The following is a 24,547-nucleotide window of genomic DNA, read 5'->3' as shown; positions in this document are numbered from 1 at the left end:
AGAAGTTAATATTATCCTGATGCATTGTCAGCTGCAATGTGCAGGGATAGTAATCCTGGTTTTGAATGAGGACCAATTGGATCAACTTCAAAATGTTGTACTCTTCTGAAAGTCTTTGGACTGTACCTTTCCCTCAGACAGGAGCCGTTGTGTTTACCCTAAATAACACTGCATGTGTGTGAAGCCAGTTCATACAGCACTGAAATGTCAACAGGCAGATTTGTGGTTTCATATTCCTTTCAGAAAACAAATTTAGCATCATTCCTATTTATAAATTAACCCCAGCTAGAGAGTATTCATTGAGATATATTTTACACGTCTCCCCGTGGGTATATTTCAGTCACCCGTCTCTATGTCCCATGTGCTGCAGAAAGTAGTGTGGGATGAGTGGTGGTGGGTGAGCTCCATTCCCTCCATGGGAGAGGAGCAGAGGTACACTCAGAAGGACCCAGAGGCTCAGCAAAATGGCAGACTGTAGAAATTAAAAGGATGAGTATCAGGACATCCTGCAAGGAATGTCTTCATTGCTCCAAGTCCTTGCCAGGATCATCAGGGAGCTTAATGTTTCCTTATGAGGATTCAGCAGAGAGCAGCTCAGCTGGTCACGTGCAGTGACATGACATGAAACACACAGGAAGGTCGGGCTTTATGTCTCAGGCACTGGTGGTATCAGCAGATCATCCTCCTGGATAGCTCTCATCCATAAACATAGGTTGCGGATCCCAACTGCAATGGCCACATAGGCACCAGCGTGCTTTCCTGGAAGCAGCACTGCGTAATGCTGCTGTGACGCCGTTGGGCTGTGCAGAATCCCAGTGATACTCTGTTGTGTTTTGTTTCAGTGTGGTGCACACCTGGGGCACATTTTTGACGATGGACCTCGTCCAACTGGCAAACGATACTGCATAAACTCTGCTTCGTTATCCTTCAAGCCTGCAGAGAAGAACAGCGCTGGAGAAGGCAGTGGTAGCACCCGTCCTGCCCAAACAGGCAAAGCTGAGCTGTAGGACATGGCAAACCCTCAGAGAGCTGCTCTCATCCCGCACAGCTCACAAGGCATGTTTTCTGAGTTGCCTGCTACCTTATATCCTAAGAATGTGTAAATGTATGAGAGCATTTTGCACCATCCTTTTTCTTCCGCTCCTTTCTGGAGCTGGGGCCTTGCCTGCCAGTGCATTTTACTATATAATTGGATTGAAAAAAAATGCATTGACTGACTCCACAGGTTTTCTTCTTTTTTCTTTTTCTTTCTTTCTTTTTTTTTTTTTTTTTTTTTTTAGAGATTGCTTTGGGGAATCCTTAAATCAAGGGGCTTTGGCATTGCGAGTTAGGAGTTTCTTACAGTAAGTCTGAATAATATTCCTTTTTGTGTGGGGGATGGGAATTGTGTTTATCTCCAGTTTATAGGAAATTTCTGGCTATAAGAAATCCCGGATTCCCAGCACATCTCTGCTTTGTTCTGACTTGCGAGGCACGCACCCTTGGTCATATGCATTCAGCCATCTCCGAGTTTCAGCCGCACCCTGCAAAGGCTTGTATTTATGGCAGTTCCTTCCCAACTAGAAGAGATGGATAAGATGCACAGCCCATCTTTTGACTAACTTACTGCCAAAATTTCAAGGGCGTAGTTAGAAAGGGTGTAAACATTGTCTCAGCATCTGTTTTCCCCTCTGGTATTCAAATAAAGGTTCTAACCTGTAAGGCTCACTTATGCAAGCTTCTAATGAGACTTGATTTTGTGAGGCCTGAAATCTGAATTAAGGCTGAAATCTGCCAGGGCCATTCCATGGACAATTGCAGAGATGAACCGGAGCACTGCTAGATAAGGGATGACACCCTTTATCTTTTTATCTGGTCAGCTGCTTGACAGTAGGATTCAGAAACAGGACAATTTCTGCTAAAAGGGAGCTGAGGAACGCAGCAGGCAGAGGGACACCTGAAGTGCCCTGTCTGACAGCGTGGCCTGGACACGTGCTGCCTGCAGGGCCACAGCCCTTGTTTTGTGCAATTGCAATGCAGGACACAAGTGCAGAGTTGGTTTAAGAAACCGAATGGAAAAAAGCCTATCAAAGCTCCAGCAGTTTTCATGTAGCAAAATTTGCCATCCCATAAGGTGTTTTTCACAGCTGCTTTTAGATTTCATTGAATAAGTTTGCCTAGAGTTGTGCATAATACTGTTTCTTAAGCTATAACATACAGCATTTGCTGACACCGCTTTGCCTTTAAGCGTTGAGAGACTTGATGAATACAGTATTCACTTTTATTAGCAAACCGTGTGTCTAACATATTTGGATCCAGTTTTATTTCCAGGAGGAGCAAAACAACCACTGATTTTTATGGAAGCAGGATCGAGGTTTTTATGTCGGTGATAATAAACACATTTCCTAGAGTACGAACATACTTCTGTTAAAATACAGCAACTGTAAAAGCATGCAGAATGGCCAGAATTGCCAATACAAATAACAAATGCATGAAAAAAGCATACAGTACCTTAGCTTAGACTACATGCAAATCAGATGATAAATACTTAGAGCTGAAAGTGCAGTGAGCACCTACTCGCATGAGCATTCCCCCAGATGTCATATAGGGAATAGCTACTAGCAAGGCTACTGCAGACTGACCTGTGCTGTTTCAAGGCAGTCAAGTTCCTCCTGGTCCCGTCGGTTTTTAGCAGTTTCTTAGAGAAGGGCTGCTCTGATCCCTTGCTTTTATTTAAAGAAAAGTAGGTTTTCTCGACCACATTTTCTGACATAAACGTAAAAAAGGCAGCATCTATAAAAATGTGGTACGTAAATGTGGTTTAATTCCAGATTGCTGTTGGATTTAAGTGTTATCAAATTTCAGTCTATTTCTGCCTTATGTTAAAGAAATATATTGCTTGAACTTCAGTATGCAGTAATGTGTGCTGTCCTACAGGAGATTTATTTTTGCAGGATATGGAGTGCAATGAAATGAGTCAATATGGTGAGGTGTATGTGATCTCTGGGAGTTAGACCATTTAACATAGGAAATGCATTGTTCTCTCCTGTGTGCAAACTATACTACAGCACAGGGCAAGGCAAGACAGATTTCCTTTTATTGCTTTTAGAAGATGCTAGGAAGGGCTAGTGTTGAACCCTCCAAATTTGGTTCGGTCTGGTTATGATCATGCCAGAGGAAATTTGGGAATAGAGCACAACGTATAGAACAATAGGAGAGTATTTCTGTATCTTTACATTTTGCACAGTCTAGATGCTTATGAAAACTAAATGCAAATTGGGTAGAAATAGCAAACTATATTTTATAATATCTCTGTTGTTACTCAGATGTTTAAATAGCATACCTTAAAATACTGTGTCACACGTTATTTATATATACTATATATATAAAAAATTGCACATGTTTATATATATATATATATATATATATACGTGCACAAACATATATCTATCCAAGTATAATTTTAGCTTCAGTACCTTTTTAATAACTGAAACCTTTCCTTAAAAGAGTTCAATACTTTTAAGAAATCAAATATACGTTTTTCAAATTAAATTTGTTTTCATATATTTGTTGTACACAAATATAAAATAAATTCCTTTATAAATAATCCCACTCTCCTTCCTCATTTATTTGTTTTTGCAGCAGGTTTATGTGCTCCCAGCTGCAGCCCAGGAACTGATCTTTCTTGCATTCTCTGAACTGCAAATATTGTATGGCATCCTTTTGTCTCAGGAAGACCATTGGTAGGGGCACAGGACCTCAGGGTCCCACATTTCCTTGCATTACTGTCCATTGGGTAAACATCGCAAACATCCAGGCCTAGTAAACAGCGAAATGTTTAGAAAAGGGCTCAGCTTTCACCTTAGCAAAAGTTTTGTCCGCTTCCAGATGATTTGATGTGGGGGCTGGCAAGTGGCATGCGAGCTGTAGGCACCCCACAGTGCCTGGGCTCGATCTGCAGCCAAGAAATTTGGCTGGCTAGTTGGGTTTTGGCAAAGCTTTGTCTGTAAGGACACAAGTTGGGAATGCATGGTGGACAGCAGGGTAGTGCTACTCAGTAAATCGGCTCAGTGGTGGGTCTGGAAAATGGGTACAAGGAAGGAGAAGAGCTTGCAAGCTTTTCTCAAACCTGCTTCCATGCTTATACTCACAGGAACTTAGGAGTTACTGTAAGATTAATTCACATGCTGGATGTCTTACGACACAATTAGGACTTATTTTACCATCTTAGTAGAATGTTCATTAGTCCAACACTTACTCCCTTCTAATACTGCTTCTCAGCCTGTAGTTCCCTCTCAGACCTGTGATGGTGTCGTGCTCCCAAACTGATGGACTAACTGGTACCTAGCAAAATGGTATGTGATGGGCACCTCACTAAAAAAGTACATTTTGTGTATGTAAACTTGTTAAACTGGGGCCTTAACACAGTAGCTATAGCACATGTGCCCATATGGACAGTGGTAGACTGGCATCTGGGGTTATACAGCAGAGACATTGCTGCAGGAAGGCAGCAGGAACTTGTGAAGAACTTGAGCCTCTCACACTTACAGATAGGTGATGTCCAAAAGCTTTGTCCTCTCCTATTGAAAAGCAAGGTACGGCTGAAGCACCCAGCCATGCCCAATGCAAGACAGAAGTCACAGTGGTGCATGGAGTGAGGGCTGCTCAGCACGCTCACATGAGGCACGTGGCGTTATTGCCCCCTTTAACAGTGACAAAAGAACTTTCTGTAGCACGAGCTAAGTCTCATTTTATTCCCTATCTTCTCCATCCCAAATAATGAGTTTTTCCCTCAGCTCAGTAAGACAACATGCTAAGTCAGTGCTTCTGATGAAGTGATGCTGAAGAACTCATCATCCCAAATGTGGTGCATAGTATGGATGTTGGTGGTCGATTGGCTGTACTGAAACGTCTCAGTCTTGGTTCACTTATCCTTGTTTTGCAGTCTTTCAGCCAACTGAATTGGTTTAAGCGACGAGATGAAGTCTTTTCTAACTGAATATGTGACTTACGTTCATGGTTCTTATGGCTCAGTACGTTACAAAATGCCCGTGGTTGATGTCCACGCACTGTCAGCGGTTCTCTGCTTATTCACCTGTGGTCTGTGGTGGAATGCAAAGCAGTTGATATAGGTTGCTCTACTGGTCCTGACTCAGAGCTTCACGGTCTCTCTTTGCAACCTTGAAAGATTGTAAGGGCACAGACAAAACAGACGTCCACACTTCCAGCACTGAAATCAGTATTCACTGTCCCCTCCTGCATAGAGAATGAAATGGCAAGCTGTAAGCTGCGCTGAAAGCAAATTCATCAGCATCCAAATTCAGTAGAGCAAGAAGAGAAAGTGTTGCTTAGTTCATTGATAAACTGAACTAATAGTTCTTGGTTTATTGACTATTAAGATGAGGCCACCTACAGGTCCCAAAATAAACCTGCAAAAATGTTTAATCTGGCATATTTGAACAGTTGCATTTCAGCCTCACTCCTTGCTCCCTTTTTGTTACAGAGAGAAATGAATACTACAGCTCCAACTACTCCTTTCAGATAAGAGCCACAATAGCACTCAGCAGCTGCATTGCTTTTACAGTCTTTTTTTTTTTTTTAATTTATTAATAAAAGGCAAGATAATACTACTAAACATATCCACAATTGGTGAAATCACTGAAATGGCCAAACTCTGTGCAGTTTAGGCATGTGATGTCCTGAAATCATTATACAGGCCACCAGTGTAATATTAAAGGCACTAAGAAAAAAGGTCTCCGTTATGTCCACATGTTTTTGGGATCAGGGCCTGCTTGAGCAGTCCAAATTAAGCAGAAATAGTACACTCAGACACTTTCCCCAGAGACCTTCTAGGACTCTGAGCCAGCCTGCTCAGTTCTTTCCCTTAGCCAGCATAGCCCAGTAGAAAAGGAGAAGCAGTTCCAGAAAATGAAAGAGAAAAGGCTTCCAGTTTCAAACTCCTGTTTTATTCGTCTCTTGTTAGACAGCTTTTGAGCACTGGAGACATTTCACTCTGCGGATGTCTTAGGCAGGGCACTCTCATTTGGTACTCTTTGTGGTTTCAGTACAGATGATATCGGAGGTCTAACTTCTGGCCAGGAAATTTTACTGCCCTCGTGCAGCAGATCTGTTTCCACCACCTCACTTTTCACTTGCTGCAGGGATTTTCTTCTCTTTTGTTTTTTCCAAAGCTGGCACTCCAGAGAACGACATTTTCTTTTTTTTCACTGTAGTTGCAATTGGGCTTCACATTGTTTCAGACTCCATCTGCCCAGGTGCAAGGAATCTGCTTCCCAAAAACAAACAGTCCCCCACTGGCAACAGGAGAAACTGGGCAAATCTTGTGTGCCCACTTGCAGAGAAAAGTGATGGTTCTTCAGAAAGGCCAATAACATATGTATTCATCATCCCATTGATGTGAACAAGTTGATTTTGTGTGTGGGCTGGTTAATTTTCATGCTTTCCCAGGCAGCTCCTTCTTGCAGTCTGGGTATTGTCTTCTCCGGTTTACAATTTTATTATTGTATGTTTCATACAAACACAAACATCTGGAGAACATCCTCAGGTGTAACTGCTGGGCAGGGAAGAAAATATCTGGCGTGATCTGAAACAGGTTTTGCTTCCCTTGAAAGCACACCCTTGGGACTGGGAAACTTGGAACCTCTGTAATGGTGTAGAGATCCTTTCACCTCCAGAACACCACATTTGGCTGGGATCTGTAGCAGCTGGCATCCCTGGTGGTTTCTTTGCTGTTCACTTGTTGTTTTCTGTGAAAGGAGGTGGTGCTGGGGCTGGTTTGCAGAAATCACTGTGGCAGTATCCCTGTGAGCATCAGTGATGACGAGGCTGAGTTCCTTGATGTAGGAGCAATCCATTTCTGGTGGAAGGGTAGGAGAAGTGTGGGAAGAGCAGGGAGGAATTAGTGTTTTGCCACTTGCTGTTTGCCTCACCTGCTCAGCTTAAACTCTAAATTTCCACTGTGGGATTGTGAGATTGGCCTAACTCGTTGCAAATAAAATAACACAAGCTGCTGAAAGCCTGTAAAAATGGATGCTAATTCTTAACTTTGCTCCAGTATCTGTTGAACATCACTGCCTTCATCAAAACAAAGCTACCGTAAGGTTACGAGGATGGAACGGAGGAAGGCGCACTGGGAGAGGTACCTCAAGGTATGTGCAGAGAAGTTATTTTCAAGATTCATTTAAAACTTTCTGTGGGAACAGGATGCCTTTGGGACATCCTGCTATTCCAGAGAAGTTGTACAGGGAACAAGAGTCCTGGAGACAGTGGAAAGGAAAGGTACATACCAGCTGAAGCACAGGCACTTCTGCATTCTTCTGTGATGCCACCCAATTACATCTCTTCCTGCATCAGTATTGCTCCGTTTCCACATCCTTCTTTGCAAGCTTTCAAACACCTTTGCTGCTTCAGCCCTGAGGCACAGTATCTTGGAAAAGGTGATCATTTCATCTCCTTCCTAACTTCAGGTATGCAGGCTAGCACCAGTCGCAAGTGGCCATGAATTCAGTATTCTCTTTTGATAAATCACAATTTTATCTTTGGTTAGGGCTTTTAGTGGCTGCCAACTCAAAACCATTGCCTAATATATCATTAGAGAGCAAATATGTTCTGTGTGTTTCTGTGGCAGGTAAGCAGATCCTACCAGAGCCTGGACATTCCAACATCCTGCTGAGGAAGGAAAGCAGTGCCCCGAATCATTTTGGCTGCAGATTTTCTTTGCAAATGAAATATTTTTTGTTTTTCAAGGTCAGACACTTGGGGCTGTTCAGGTCACAAGACGCCAGAGGCTGTTTACTTTGGAAAACAAGGACAGCAATGGTGGGAGGTGCTTTTAGCAAGACCCAAATCTAATGTTTTAAACCAAACAGTGGTATTTTAAACCAAAGGGCAGCCTCGCTCATCCTCACTGACACCACGACATAGAGGGAGGGCGTCCAAGAGCCAACTGACGTACAGGAACTGAGAAATAGGAATAATATTTGGTATTCCCACTCATGAACTCAAATACCTCAAAGCATGTGGGGGATCCTCAGATGAGAGGAATAAATATATTGCAGTGACTACAGTCAGTGTTTGCAGTGGAAAGTGATTTCCTCAAAGGTTGAGACAGTGCCCAGGAGTGGGTTGCGTCTAAAAGCGTTTTGGTCAGAGAGGATCAGCACTTTTCCAATGCCCAGGTGCCAAGTGGGATGGGAGGTTTTCCTCTGCCCTTCAGGTATTTTGTTTCTTCTTTCATTTGAGTCAGCCATCCAGGCTATGGGGATCTCTCTGAGCTAGGTATCCTAAATCGTTAGTGGGGGAAAAAAATAAAAATAAAAAATGAATTATTGAGAAGGTGATACAGGGGAGCAAGAAGAAGAAGTGTGAGAGTTTCCAGCTATTGTACAAATTGAGGCACTTGCATATACAATTTCACTTACCTTTTGAGTTGCATCTCAGGACTAGGACTGAGCAAGCAAATGCACAGCTGCACTTCTCCTTGCTGGGAGCCCAGGAGCCGTCCCACCTGAGGGCTGCTCGACTGCAGCAGCACCGAACCCCACAGGTTATTGAATCTGAGAAACTGTGTGTCTCCAGCCACTTCTGTCCCTGTCTGGGTGGCCACGCACAAGTTTACAATGTTGTTTTAAAATGTATGTGACTTTCTGTGTGTGGATTTTTTTTCATTCTTGCCCCTTCACCACAAACCAAAATTGTTGTAGATAACTGCTTTTACTCCGTGAAGACATTTGTTTCCTGTTGACATTTAATTAGTAGATACATTCTGTGGGTCTAGTTAGAGGGTAAAAGTAAAAGTGAGTTTTAAATGATTCAGCCCATTCTTAACCAGCAAGATGGTGTTTAGCAGTGTTGAACTGTAATAAAAGTTCACTTCTATGTCGGCTCACCTGGAGTTTCACAACAGCAGTGAGGATAGGGCACAGAGCTTCCTATTTCAAATGTCTTCAAAACGTCCCTTCAAAGAATCTCTATTAGGTGTTAGGAGTATAGAGGCTGTGGCATCCAGTTACACTGCTCTGACCATTTAAGAGAGGTGAATAAAATAGGGTTGGTTTTAGAAGCATACTGTGAATGGATTACTGTTTTTCCCCTGAAAATACGCATTTCTTCCAGCAGTATAAAAGTGAGGGGAGCATTTATGCCACCAGTGTAGGAAACACACATCTCTTTTCTCCAATGACTAAAGTAATGAGAGCTATCAAACTTCCTAATGGTTGAGGGAAAGCCTGTCAGTGCCTTGCACTGGTAAAATGTGTTTTCCATAGAGTTGCTTCCAACCAACACTGGTGGGAATGAGGGAAGCTCAGCATCAACACAGCCTGGTGACTCAGGTGCTCCTAATGACAGCGGGTGGCGATGGAGAAGCAAGCTGGCCGGTCCTGGTAGAGAACTACATAAACTCCCAAGCACACCTCTCTGACCTTGAGCCTTACCTGTTGGACACATTTCCGAATGAATCATAGAGTCATAGAATCATAGAATTGCACAGGTTGGAAAAGACCTTAAAGATCATCAAGTCCAACTGCAACCCAACCATACTACCCTAACTCTAACAACCCTTCACTAAATCATGTCCCTGAGAGGTTTTTTAAACACATCCAGGGATGGTGACTCAACCACCTCCCTGGGGAGCCTATTCCAGTGCTTAATCACCCTTTCTGTAAAGGAGTTTTTCCCGATATCCAACCTAAACTTACCCTGGCACAACTTGAGGCCATTTCCTCTCATCCTGTCACCTGTCACCTGTGAGAAGAGACAAACCCCGCTCTCACTGTAAGCACCTTTCAGATATTGGAAGAGAGCAATAAGGTCTCCCCTCAGCCTCTTCTTCCTCAGACTAAATAGCTCCAGTCCCTTCAGTCGCTCTTCATAGAGCATAAACTGCATTTTAAGCCATTAACGTTCCAGGAAAAGGAATATGAACTCTCACCTTTCTAAAGGAAAGGGAAAAGGACCAAATGGTAGAGCTAAACCACTGGCCTGGGTGACCATCCTTGCACTGTGCCAGGTCAGCAGTCACAAGGACAGACAGGGACAGTGTCTACAGGCATATCTCAAAGGTAGGTTGTCGATGTTGGCTTTCCGAATGCATGTGCTGTCTGGGTGATGCACTATCTCCGTGTGTTTATCATTATGCAATGACAGACCTGAATTCTGCTGTGCTCTTTTCAGGAACTAAAGAGGTTGTCCTCACCACAATTTGTGGGCTGGGCAGCCAGCAGAATTAGGGCTATGAAAGAGTAAGTCTGGCTTTGATTACAAGGTGATACCTACTTAGAGATGCCTTCAGATCAGCTGAGGGAAATGCTGCTTTTCAAGGCCAGACGTTAGCTAAAAGTATACATCTTTTGAGAGGATAACTTGGGGGCAAAATGTTCACCTCCCACTCACCAAGGGTTTTCATGCCCAAGATTGTATTACAGTTTAGAAAATGCACAGCAAGGTCTCCAGGTTTGTTTGAAGACATGCATGAAGACTTATATGGTGAAACGTTTCATTCTGGCTGTGGAGAAAGTTAATTCAAAACAACTAAAACGTCAGCCATAAAGATGTACAACATTTTTCAGGAAGCCTTGTCCACCCTGAACAAATGTTTTCATAAAAAACAGCCTGCCTGTAATAATCACTGTTATTGAAAAGACATCCCAAGGTTGCTGTATGGAAATATGTTAAATACGTTCTGAAATTCAATCTAATATAATTTCAACATTAGAGCTCATTCATAATCCAGTATTAAAAGGCTATGCAATTTTCGTGAAATATGTCTGTCTGTGTAATCATGAATGCTGAATATTGTCATGGCTTTCCAGGAATTTTCAACCTCAGTGCAGAGGAAAGAAAATTCTTCCAACTGGACTTTTACACCACTGAGCAGAAATAACAATAACAGCTCTACATTTAAAATAAACATTTCTGGAAAAATACTATCTTTTAAAAGAGGCTGTAGTCTGAATTTCAAGCTACTGGTAATATGACACAGGCTTTGAGTGCGCCTGTGGCTTTGGCCCTTGGTTCTGTGTGGTACCAAGGACAAATAGGAATCTGTTTACCAACACTAGATTTAGGAGCCATCCCTTTGGATGAAGTTGGCCTCAACCTTGTATATTTCTGTTTTTGGCCCCCAGAGTTGCATCTGGGTGCAGTCATTCAAGTTGTCAAGTCTTGCCAGTCCTTGCTAATTCCCCATGGCAACACAGCTCTGAGAGTACATGCAGCATTGAGGGTGGAAAGGTAAAGAGAGCATCTTCAGCCCCACCTTACAGCTGTGGTGATCTACAGTAGCTGTTTGCCACAGTTTTCTTGTCTTTCTGTTTTTCTGAAAAAAATCAAAGCTTAATAAAGTAGGACTTGCGTACATGAAAAGGTGAGTGGGAAAATGTCTGTGTCTCTTTTTAATGTCCCTTCTCACTGATGGCTCTTTGATACTTCTTTGTGAGCAACCTTTTTTTCATTAGTGGAATATTGCTGGTTCTGTGGCACGACTTTAAAATGATAGGAAAAATTATGCAACTGGGATCTCAATTATTCAGCACAGCCATTTTAATCTTTCATGCTATTCGATCCAGTACAAGGCAACATAAGTCTTATTTCCAATTAGAATACAATTCTCACTATATTCATCATTTATTGGTGCCTGTTTTTCTATTTGCCAGAGACATGATGATTCAAAAGGTGCCATTCAGACTGCCCTGCTTGTGGACCATTACATAGTGCCAGCAGGCTGCCTGTAGCTCTGAGTGCCGTGTCACAGAGAGCCGATAGGCACCTTCTTCCTTGCAGAGCTCCTCAGCAGCTCACTGCATGTTGCAGAAGTGGCTCTGAGATGTCTCTGCAGCCCTGTGTCGTGTGCATGAGCAATACTGCAAAGCACATCTGTTTGAAACTGCTCAAATGCATGTGGCAACAAGATCTCCTCCATGGCCTGATGGCCCTTGTAGTGCTGGGTGCTCCGTGACTCTGCCTCTCTTTCCTCATTTATATGAATAGAGAACCAAATCTTTCTACCAGGGAGGTGGTGGAGTCACTGTACCTGGAGGCATTTAAGAAATGTGTAAATATGGCACTGAAGGACATGGTTATTGGGCATGGGCGGGTTGACAACTGGACTTTATGATCTTAGTGTTCTTTTCCAGACTTAATGATTCTATGATTCTGCTACCTAATATTTGAAAAAATATCTCAAAAGATATCATGAAAGCCTTCAATAACAGTAAAGCTGATACTGACTGTTCCTTCTGTGATATGAAGAAAGAAATACGCATTTAAGATCTATCCTAGCTCTACACACCAGGTAAGCATGATGTGAAAACTCTTTAATACTCTTTTGGCATCAGCTATTCATACCCATATGATGCCACCTAGAGAAAGTTGTGACACAAAATAGATCCCAAAAGCCATAACTGGGGAAAGAGACACTCTGTGAATGTAAGTATGCTAAAGCAGTCTGAATCTCTTGAAAAGAAGACACAGCCCAAAGCTCAGCAGCATGTTGCTCACTGCCACATCCCAGGCTGCAAGAGGAGAGGCTCCCTACGCAGCTGCAAAGTGAGGGCTGGAAGACAGCTGACATCAGATGGCAGCAAGAATTCTCTTAAGTGCCCCTAGAAGAAGAGGCTGACCCACTTCTCCCCCCTCCCCCCCCTAATATGCAGGTCTCCAATTGTGATTTATGCAGATAGGAGCTGAGAGCAAAACTCTAGCGCTGCAATGGACTGGCGTTCCCTATGTCAGTGGGTTGGCCTGAGCTAAGGAACCTCCCAGAGGGTGCAATAGTGGCAAAAAGAACTCTTGGTGAGGGGCCAGGCCTAAAATGAGAAGTCACACAAGCACCTACCTCTCTGGGTACAGTGGATTTCTTTCCCACACTTCTAGACTGCTCTCTGAGGATGCAGCTATCAAACTGTTTCCATCTCAAACTTTGCTGCTTTATATAGTTCCAAGTATCCCGGCAGGTCACATGGTTGCTGTAAGATGATTTTGAAAAGATGGGTGGGGAACAAGCAGTTCTCATGGTATGAGAACTCAAAAGGAGCTCAAAATTTGCTAACAGGAGGTTCAGTGGAAGCAAGAGGCAGCACCTTTCAGTAGAATGCAGCGTTGCTCTGTGTGACTTAGGGCAGCAGGATGCTATGGGGTGCACAAGCACATACAGTCCAAGGCGTTAGGCAAAATGGTGGAAGTGCAGGCGTGTACTATTTAAAATCAGTGATACAGGTGCAAATGTGAGCTCAGGGATATCCCAATCCATTTAGTGCCAGCTGGTGTGAATCTATAGTGGAAATTTTTTCTTCACTTTTTACAGCTTTTCATGAGGAAGCCAGCAGCAGCACAGGGAGAAAGAATACTGAGATCTTCTCATGCAGGACTTCTTCAAATGCAAATACTTATGCTGTAGCCCTGCAGCTCAACCATACATCCCTGGGGCGGGAATAAATGAGATGACAGGAAGCCTGCAGTGTAGGCTGCTCACCCCACTTGCCCACAGGCCTCGTGCTCATGGCAGAGGGCTGAACCCCTGATCTTGGGACAGATGATCTTTTCAGAGATTAGTGAGGAGCAAAGGGGGCTTGGGGAGAGGATGGCGATGCTGCAAGGTGCCAAGAACTTTGTCAGGTGTCAGGCACTTTGCAGCTCTGGCAGACATGCTTCATCCTTTTATAACCATGTCTGGTCTGTGCTGCAGATTGAAAGGATCAAAATGCATTGCACTGTGTTTGAACAGGTTTTTGTCAATGAACGTTTTTACTGCAGGTGGCAGATGTTTGCACTAATCCAAATACGTAATGCTTTGCAAAGGTGTGTGAGGGAGTGCTCCCACAGCCCTGAGGTATTGTGATGATTTCCCAGGGCCTCTTCAGAAATTATTCCCTTGCTAATCTTGGTGATGAGCTCTAAGAGTCATGTTAACATTAGAAAATGTTTTAATATCCTTGTAGACAACTTCTGGCAAGGATTTTTACAAGAAGACCAAAAAGAAGATCTATATAATTTCACATAAATATTTTAAAAGTATTATGCTGAAAATACTATTTTTGACTCTTCTGTGAGAGAAAAGGCCTTAATAGCTGTAATATCACGTACTAGTGGCATCCTGAATATGGTGATGAAGGGACAGAGAAAGTCCAGACTCTGGCACCATTAAGCTTTTCCAGATGTGGCTCCACATTTACACAGAGAACACCTGAGATTTAACTTATGGCAGCATGACAAGGAACAAGAAAATGATGAAGCCAAGCTACCTGTGCCCTTCTGACAGCTGCAGGAAGCAACCCTATTGTTTCAAAGATTGAACACAAAGGTTTCAAAGGATGAACACGGCCCTGAAAACGTGAATCCTTTAAAAACCTCTGCCCGCATAAAGGCCGTGGCAGGGAGCTGTTGAGAAACTGCCATTTCTGTGGGACAAGTGATCTCTGCTGCTATCGATATGCTTCAGAAAGGGGGCCCAAATATGGGTAGCCTTGGAAGAGACTCCGGGGACAGTGCTGAGGGCAGAGGGGTGGATTTGGGCTTTTTAAGGTGGGTACATCTATGATGGGTGTCTGGAATTACTAGAGAGTAATTATTCCAGAGGGAGCCATCAAACGCTGTTTGCCACCACAGGCTGTGAGTGAATAGCAGCAAGAGTCCCTCCTGGTAGCACCACATATGTATTCAAAGGGTTGAAAAAAGAGCAATACCTTGACTTCTCCATACAGGGCAATTCGGGCAATTAGGAGCCTTTCCAGCTCCTGGTCTTCTCAGTCTTCTTCCCTGCCTGCTGGGTGCATTTGAACCCAATAGTCTCCAGGGGCACTGGCTGGTCGGTGGGTCACTGGGACAGAGAGGAACACATGTGGTTGGATCCAGTGCTTTCATCACATGAGTATGTGTCAACATGTCACTTTAAAGTAGTTCAAATAAGAGAGATGGGGGAGCAGACGAGGAGGAGGGAGGCAGGAAACATGTCGTAAATCCACAGTGAGAAGGGCTCTGAAGTAAGAGCATTAAAGACTCTGGAAAACGCATAAAAATCTGCCATCAAGAGGGCACTGTCAATGCATTCTGTCAGTACAGTTTTCTTTTTATTTCCTAGTGTGCAATATGATATAAAAAAAAGTTCACCTTTACTAGATGATCCATGAAAGCACGTATTTTGCATGAGATTTATTTTTCGTATGCACAGACCTGGCATTTCCAGACATGGGTAGATATCTGTCACCATCCCATACGACAAGGCCATTCCTCTCCCAAGCTGGCAATCAGAGTTGACCCTGCTGGGTGCCACCAGCACCTGCAGTCTCGTGGGGACTCTCCCATTTGTGTGTTTTTCCTAACGTGTGGCCCACCTCTTTTTGTTTCTACTTTTTTCTTAAGTAGAGCCAAACAGAGGAATGTAAAGTTAAATAAAAAATAATGGAGAAATATCAGACTGAAATAATTTACCCCAAAATCCCATTCGTGCAATCATCAGATATGTGAGGCTTTGCACTTTCTCATGTTGCTATTGTAAAAAGACAGAGAAAATTTGAATCCACTCAAATGTTATGGCGAGTCTCAAATACTACAAAGAGTTTCTATAGACATACATCCCTCTGCAAGGATCTGAATTTCCCCCAACACCCAGAATATTATGCAATCTGAGGCTTTAGCTTTTAGATAGAGATTTGAGAACTGGGAACATCCTGGCTTGCCTAAAAATGACTAGCAAATGGAAAAATTGCCAACACAGCAACCATCAGCCTCTCTGGCAGCCAGCTGTACCTCATTCAGCTATAGGACTTAACATGTCCAAAGTGGGTAAAAGGCCTCCAGGCTCTGGCTGACAGATTTTCTGTGATGCAAGAAAACCATCTATACTGTGTAACCGACCCTATAAAGATGAAAAGTCATCTCCCCTCAAGTGCATGAGATAAGACGCCCCAGCCTCCAAGGAGTACATCCTTCTGACTCATCCTTCCCATCCTACTCCTTAGCTGTCCTGTAGCACAGCAAGAATATGTACCTATAATTTTGGCAGCAGCTGACTGCACTAGGACTGAATCAGAATGTCTCCAAATACCACACACCATGCCTGCAATGTACTCTTACATCTTGAGCATTACACCGTTGCGAGGTAGGGAAATAAGAAGCCCATGGTACTCAGGTGTTCCTTCAGGGCCCAACCCAGCACACTGCTCCCATCCTTGGCCACCCTGTGCATCTCAGTTTTCTCCTAGCATAGCTTGAGTGCCGTTGAAGACCACATTTTTATTTCTTCAGTTTCATTGCCTGTCCATGCATGATCAGGTGCCGTGCATTTCACTGTTATTGGGCTGCCGGTTTGTGACCCTTGCAAGCTTGTTCTGTATTTCCTTTCCCTTGGCACAGATTCCTGTTTTCCTATCTTTCCTTCGTCTCTGAATTTGCAATGGCTGCAGAAATGCGTCTGCTCAGCATCCTCTGGAAAACTGTGGGAGAAATGCAGGATCTCTCACACGCAGCTGGACACTTCCCAGTGCCTTAAGAGCTGCTTAACTTGAATTTTGCCTGGGTTTTGTTTCTTCTGAGCATGAAAGTAGCAGCAGGTTGCTGCTGTACTTCAGGAGCACTTTAGCGGGCTCTCATGGATGGCTTTTGGAAGAAGGTGTGGCGAGCAGTCCTCATGGTTAGGGTTTTTTTTGTCAAAATGTACACTAAACAGCATATGCATGGATGTCCTTGTACGTGTGCCTGGTCCAGGTCTCCAGCACAATACAGGCTGTGGGAAGAAAGCGGGGATTTTTCCCATGTGGCTCGAGCACCCTGCATCCTCAGGGATGGGGTGATGAGGTGGCAGCAGGAGGACCGGAGTCCATTCCCATGTGGAACTGGGGCAGCTGTGGCTGTGGGTCCAGCCAAAAGTCCCATGGGGCTGGTGGTGTTTGCCAACTCCAGCCCCCAGCCCCTTGGCCTGCAGCCCAGTCCCACGAAATATAAACCAAAGAGGCATAAACAGATGATTACATGAAAAATATATCATGATTAGCCAGATAGATCCCAAATGTCTGCTCTGTAAACGGCAACAGGCAGCACAAGTGTTCCCCGCAGCTGCAGTTTCTCATCTTATTTGTGTAAGTGTGCCATTAAGCTTAGACATGGGCAAAGTAATCTTTCCATGATTCTCATTTAGAAATCTGCTTTAAAATATATATTTTATCAATGTTTAATTCAACCGTTTTGTGGCTGGTATTATACTATAAACTGGTTCTCACTCAATAGAAAAACTGTGCTCGTTTTTCTGCTGGGTTACTTCCTTTTCCATCTAAGCCAGTGAAGTGTTTTGTTTTGTGAATGAACGCTGGATGCTTTTAGCAAGATGGCAGTAACAGTGACCTCTGCCCATGCACTGCATTCCTGCCCAGTGGGAGGTGAGGTCAGAGGAAGGGGTTACTTCATTGATGGCCAGAACCTGCTGTGTTTGGGACTCAAACTTGCCTGGAAAGGGAACCGCTCAGAGGGTGTCTTGGAGGAGCCCAACAGAGCCATGCTTCTCCTCCTTTAGTGTATCCATCTGCTGAAAAGATGGGTCTGATTCATCACAGCTTGGCAGAGAAAATCTTTACTATAGAAAATGGCAATAAAGTGGGGAGGGAGAGAGAGGGTAAACTTTAATTTTCCCATTGCTACTGCCTGTATCAGAGGAAACTATCTGAATTTCACAGCATGAAACACTTAGAAAGGACAATGCTAAAAATCAAAACCAAAGTCTTCCAGCCATTTCCCAAGATAGGCAGCAGGTTTTATACTGTTTAGATTCTATAAGCATTGTGGAAGAGGGATAATCTGAAAAGAAAACCTGTGTGAAACTGATTGTTAATAGCATCTTCCAACATCTTGTGCCCAAAGGCTATTCAGATGGAGATGTGTCTGCTTCCGGGCTCTGAAAAGATATTGTATATAAATAGCAACTTTTCATTTAATCATTTTATCTGCTGAATAAGGTGACAAAACCCATGTCTGAGTTTTCAGAGTTGGAGGGGACTCGGAGTCCGAGAAGCGAGACGTTTCACAGAGGCAAAGTTGGAAGACACTCCATGGTTTATCTCCTTTGTATCTTCTCAGTCCTTCAAAACCAGGGCAATATTTGGAAAATCAGCTGTGCTTTGCTGCCATTTTCACACCACTTACAGATTCATTAACTAATCCTCTTCCCTATTTTTCTTCTCTCAGTTTGGCAACCAATTTGCTTCATCTGCAGATGGAGGAGCAACCATATTGAAAGTGGAGTAAGACAAACCCAGACCAAGCCAAACCACAGCCAGAGCAATTGCAATCATGGCATTTTATTTTAGTTCTCACACCAGCATCACACCGAGTGCCAGCCAGGAAGAAATCCATGAAAGTCAGTGGAATGACATAAGCAAAAAGTTGGTTTCACTGAGATTAGAATCTAACTTTGGAGTGTTTTATTTGTAAACTGAGCAGATAGAAGTCAGGCCGTCAAATTGGAAAGCAGCAATTTTCATTTTCACTTTTTTTTATTAAAAGAGAACTTTGTTATCCTTACTAGAGCCTACAAGGGCGAGTTGAACTACACTCACCAGCTAAGACAACAATTCTTCTCTATAAGGTGAGAATGTTGAATATAGCTTATCATTGTGGTTGTTTCTTTTCCTTTTAATTCACCTCCTGACCTTTTAAAATTACTTTACTCAACAAAGGACAATAGGGCCAATCCAGCTCCCATTAAAGTCAGCAGGAGTCCTTTCATTGGCTTCAGCTGATGTTGGACTGGGCCCAATAAGACAAGCTTTAAGAATAAAAAATAGTAACTCATGTAGACCTTTATCTTGCCTCCTGTGACTTGCTAACTGACCTTCCATCATGTTCTCTGGGACAGGATAGGACATGTAAGGCTGAGTTAATCTCATAACTCAAAGCTTATAAAGTATTTGCATTTCCTCTTTCAAATCACACAGGAATATGTGAGACGTACTCATGACTTTATGAATGGGGAAATGCTTCCAGTTGAACAGATTGAGTTCATCTTTGGGCTGCTTTGTGCCCCAGAGCCTTCCCTTTTTAAAATAGGAAGATGACGGGGCAAGGGGCTCAAAGATGACCTCATGCATCTCCTTCACTTTTCTGCCTTCCTGCTCTTTTTTCTCATGTAAGCACCATTGTGACCCTTTGCTAGCACCATGCAAGGTCACCCCAGCTCCCACCCTCTGCTGTCCCATAGGAAAGTGCCATGGGTGTCCCCTGCTGCCCGTCTGGCAGTGGACAGAGCAGCTATGGGTGAGCTCCATGCCAGCAGGTACTGGAGCACTACTTGGCGTGGGGTCTGTTGGCCTGACAGAAGGAGGCAGGCTGGATTTTGCTCTTTGTTATACCTTTGGCCAGGTAGACTAAGCATTTGTTCCCTAAATAACACTTAAAATATACCTTCACATGAGGAAATTTCCACCAGCTACACAAACCCTCGGTCTATTTTCTGATGTGGATTTTCCAGCAGCCCTGGATATGACACAAAGCTGATGTTATTTTCTCCTGGTTTTTCATGATGCTTTTCCACTTTTCTTCCTAATTAGATTAGAACAACTGTGTGGATGACTCTACCTCTAGCACACCAAATTGTTTCACCACCTAGAGAAGGAAGCCCATTTGGCAGCTCTTTAAATTGCCGTTAAAATTACCACCTCCCATAGGTGGTTGCATGTTTTATTCAGGAGACCCTAGATCACAAATTTTCCTTAGGTTAAAAATAAATCCACTCACTGGCATCTGCGGAGAATATTTTCCAATGTCAGAAAACTACCCTGCAGTCAGAGTAATTTGTAGCAGCCACCCAGGGAAAGGTAGGCTCGATGCTGCAGACACACTGCGAGACAGGATGCAGCCCTGCTGCAGAGAGGCAGATGCTGTTCTACACTCACCCTGGTGTCACGAACCTTTCTTCTTTTTCCACAGAGTCTAAATTTACCCTCTCCTTAAATATAGATATACAAAGTCTCAGAGCTCTCAGATATCCTCGGCTTCTCCCCGCTCACAAAGGAAGATCTCCCCTTGATGCCTGACACCATCAGCAGCGTTATTCTGAGCGCTCTCCCAAATGCACTGCAGCATCAACATCAGTCACTTCAAAGAGCTCTTTCATGTCCCACATATTTTTTTATCCAGAAAGCACAAGCAAAAGGCAGATCTGGCTGAAACTAGCTTTATTCGGCTCACCACTTGTGTGGCCCTTTGGAAAGGTCTCTGAAGAGTGAACAAACTTTCCGTGCGAGCAGGTGTAAGATATAAAGCTTTTTCTGTCACCTGTTGTTAGCACTGCAGTGTAATTAATGGCTTTGTATTGCTCTCTGGGGTGTAGGTCCTACTGAGTGCAAGATTCCTCCCCTGCCTGCAGCACAGAACAGTCCTGTTCCTGGCTGGGACACTGTGTGGAGGTGGGCAGTTTCCATTCCTCACTGCTGAGGCTCCCACTCACATCTCAGAAGAAAGCCCTCTGGCCATACCACAGCAGGGCCTGCCATGGTGGGATGCAAAGCAAGGCCAGCTTCATAGCTATCACCTTGACCCCTGCAGAAATGTGGGCTGCACCATGGCACCCAGCTCTCCAAACCTGTCCGGTGCCCTGTGCGACTTCATCACTCAGGATCAGCTCTCACAAGAGCGTTGTGCTGAGGAGAAGGACAGTCGCATCATGTTGCAGGAGGCTGCATGCAGGAAAGTCCAGGGAGATGTGCATACCTGTCCCACCAGCTCACCCTCCCCTGCCATGCAGTCCTCCAGGAGTGAGGGATGCCTCTCCCATCCCTACCAACCTCCACTACAAAAGCAGAAGCCAGCCCAGCGTACTCCTTTTTGGGAAACTTCTGATTCTCTGTGTGCCAGGCACAAGGGATGGAGCAGACTCAAAGGAATCTGCCCATATGCATGGCAATGCCCTCACATTGGTCCATCAGATCCTTACGGCTGCCGCATGTTCCATACCGTAAGTCTTTCTGCCTGGTTCTCACTAACTTGAGGAAAGAGACATCTAATTTAGGTCCTTAACCAATGTAAGCATCCCCTGCCTTGTACTTCTCTGAGGGAGCCCTCGCTCTCTGCTTAGTACAGAAGAAGCCTGCCAGAAAAAGGCATCTGCTTTGGGCCTGAAATCAGGGATAAATACAGCCTACAAAAATCAAAAATCACTAATTAAGCATTTCCTCATCTTCCTAATCTTCTGCAAATGTGATATCTGATTAAAATAATAACTTTTGCTCTGATGCAGTATTGAGTAAAATGTTACTGGTTATCTTCTGATTCAGTCAAGAGAGCTGACAACACAGCTTGCTGTTCAAGTGCCACCTAAAGCAACATTTGCTCCTTGTGATTTATGAGCATGCAAATATTCTGGCAAATCCTCTGCTATTGGATCTCAGCAGGGAGAGACAAGCCAGATACTGCACTCTCCTGCTTACCAGAAGCCAGAGGAGCAGGAAGACTCATACCAGATTTACTGCATATACCTTCATTGGCCAAACAAGGCAGGCAGCCAACAGCCCACTCCATGCATCATCCATGGCTACGTCTTGTTTCTGCAGCCAAATGGAATGGCGAGGCGTATGGTGGAAGGTTATAATCTGCACTTTTTTGATTCCTATTAGAAGATTCAGAGGTTTTTGGGTTTTTTTTGTTTACAGCTAAGTCTCTTCATGCTCTTAATTGCTTGGATGCAACTAGCAAACAAGTTTGCTTTTCTCATCTAGAAGGCATTTGTCTATAGCCAATCACGTATGGGACATTTGTGATGTGGTGTTGTTTTTTTTTTCCATTTATCTGTTCTCTGAATATTAGGCAGCAAGTAGAAACTGATCCTCTAGAGGATATAATGTTTTCTGCTGCCGTGGGCTGTCATATTCTTACCAAAAACACTGATTTTCTTTGGGCCCAAAGATATTGCCATTTTTCTGATTGATTGAATGTGGCTGCATATTTCCAAAATACACAAAGGTGTGACAACCACAAATGTGTAATTAATGAATTGTTCTGGCCTTATTTACTACAGAAGTTACCTGAGCCCTGACTGGAAAACATACCCATTCTGGTCTGGACCAAATGCATGCCAACATGCAGTATATTTTTATTAGGTTACATGATGTGGATGTTTTTAAGAATCGCTTGCGTTCTCTTTCCTGCCAGAACTGTTGCCCAAATCCATTTTCTACTTAGTCGTGAAGGAATGCTGTTCAAAAGATTTGGGGTCAGAAATGCTCAATAAATCAATCTAGATACACTCCTAATGAGTGGTGAATTAAACAGCATTTGTTTTAAGATCAGAGGTCCTCTTGGGAGATTATTTTTTATTGCTCACTTGCAGGTATCAAGAAGCTGGGAGTTAAGACCTGTTAAGAAGGTCCACAAAAGAATTCAGATCTTCGTCATCTAAATTACGATCATCTAATTATGAGAGCATCTAATTATGTCCAGACAACAGTGATAAATACGTGAGATTCATCTTCTCCACCAGAATGCTCTATGTGCTGAATTAAGAAGAAAGAAAAAAATTAGAGCTTCAGCTAGGAGGAAGCTATTCTTTACTTATAAACCCAAGTATTTGGATAACGTCTATAGATAATGGCATGACCACTTGATTGCTTGGAGCAGGAGCTGGATGCCACAGAAGAAGCTATCATTGGAGGAGGGTTCCCTCCTCCCTCAGGGAAGGATGGATGGAAGGAGAAGCTGGGGCTCTCTGTTGCCTTGCAGGATAACATGTAAAACTTCAGTCCACGTGTTCATGATACTGCTTGCCTGCAGTTCTTTCTAGCCTTCTAAGCTTTTGATGAATTGTGTTGGTTTTTTTTCAGAGCGTTAGAAATTGATTATTTCCATCTTTCTGACCACTCCCTAATTTCCCATCTCTGAGGCCACCCATCTCTGAGCAGGGCAGAAGGTCACTTTGGCAATGCCTGGCTCCTGAGGGCAGTGGGGAAATCCTCGTGCAACATAAGAATCATCTTGTGGCTGCTTTGCATAGCAAGTGAAGACTGAGTTATTAATTGTTATTATTTTTTAAAATAAAGTATTTCTGGGCTAGTATTTGTCAAAACCTGGCATTTTTTTTCTGTAGGATATACTGCCATTTTCAGTTTTGTTCCAGACAGGAATCAAGCCTAAAACATCTTACCTTTCCTATGGAAAAGAAATTCTGAAAATATTTTGTTCTGAGATACTCAAACCATTGCATTTCCCATTTTCCAAAAACAAATGCAACAACTGTGAGGGGGCTGCCTTCTCAGATGGCTGTCAGGTCTGAAGAGTTAAGGGCTACTCCACAGCATCTGTGGGACTGCTCCAGTGACACAGGACATGTAAAAGCCCCTTGGTCCCATCCTTACTGGGACCTCCGGAACTGCCTCATGCCCAGCTGCGCAGTAATGCCTGAGAGCCTTGGCTCTGACCCAGAGCTGAGCTTTCCATCTGCCACTGCCAGGAGACACCAAGCCTGCAATAGTGCTTAAAAAGCTCCAGTTTGCAGCTGATAAATGTTTCTAGATTCAGAAATAATTCCATGAAATGTATTTGTTTTGATATACACCCATTAATAAGCTATCAGTTCCTGATCAGTTAGGAACCACATTGGTTTGATGGGTGAAGAAGCATGTTGTGTGTCTGGGATGCTCATGGTGGCTTTCAGCCTGAGAAAGGAGTTGTATCAAAGAGGCTAATCTCTGCGGGAAGTAATAATGAACTTCAAAGGCTCTAAGGTGATCCTATGGATGTATTAACCCAGGGAATGTCACTGCTGTAAGCATGAAGGGATGAAGATCTTAAAACACCGTCTAGGACAACCACATTAGCATTAAGGCTATTTGTTTTGGTTAGGTATCTACATCTCTTCACTGACCTCACCTCCTTTTGAAAACAGAATTTAGGCTCATAAGACATTTTGGCAATGTTTAGTCATTTTAGCACAAATTAAAAACTCTCTTCCAGAAGTTACTTTGGTATATGTTCATTCCCTATTTTACAGGGAAAAATATTTATCCCCACATATGTCAGATCACAAGGACAGGCCATATAGAAAAAGATGTGACTTAATATATAGCAGTGATAGATGGTATCTTTATAGAAACCACTTGCACATAAGAGAACAACTGTTGTGTATTAAACACATCTCCTGCATTGAGCATGGAGTTCATACTTGTCGTTGAAGTAAAAATTCAGAGAGAGAGGGAAAGAGCAAACAAGCTCCTGGGATGGCGTGAGATAGCCGCAAAAGTGCTGAGCAATCCACCAAGATTTTTGCTATTTCAGTGAGTGCCTATGGAAGCCATGTGCTTGTGAAACTCGGCAAATGGTTTCGTCAACTCTCACCTGGCATGCCTGGGACTCCTTGTTCCTGTACTGCAGAAGAGGGATGAAAATTCTGGGTACTGAGGAGTTACTCATAAAGCATTAGCAGCTGGAGAGGTGCCAAATCATTATTTATTTTTCTGGAAACAGTATTAGGTATTATTCAACAAGATAAGATTTTCTTTCCATGTGCCCATACCAGCTCAATATTGGAAGATGAAACGCATACCTAGAGGATTATGGGCCCAGAAATCACCTC

General features: G+C 43.5%; 1 protein-coding gene across 7 annotated transcripts in view; it reads left to right on the top strand.

The window, feature by feature from the left end:
* MSRB3 (methionine sulfoxide reductase B3) overlaps positions 1–3,586 on the top strand; it is an 83,912-nt gene extending 80,326 nt beyond the window's left edge. For all 7 annotated transcript variants that reach the window (XM_052669326.1, XM_052669324.1, XM_052669322.1 and 4 more), the window contains one exon: positions 843–3,586. In XM_052669326.1, the coding sequence (XP_052525286.1) occupies positions 843–1,007 (165 nt within the window). In that variant the 3' untranslated portion in view covers positions 1,008–3,586. The remainder of the gene's footprint in view (positions 1–842) is intronic.
* Positions 3,587–24,547: the final 20,961 nt, after the last annotated feature.

The sequence above is a fragment of the Tympanuchus pallidicinctus genome, unplaced genomic scaffold (assembly GCF_026119805.1).
Source record: "Tympanuchus pallidicinctus isolate F22 unplaced genomic scaffold, pur_lepc_1.0 scaffold8, whole genome shotgun sequence".
In the NCBI taxonomy this organism is placed as follows: domain Eukaryota; kingdom Metazoa; phylum Chordata; class Aves; order Galliformes; family Phasianidae; genus Tympanuchus; species Tympanuchus pallidicinctus.
This window is presented reverse-complemented; position numbering and strand designations above follow the sequence as displayed.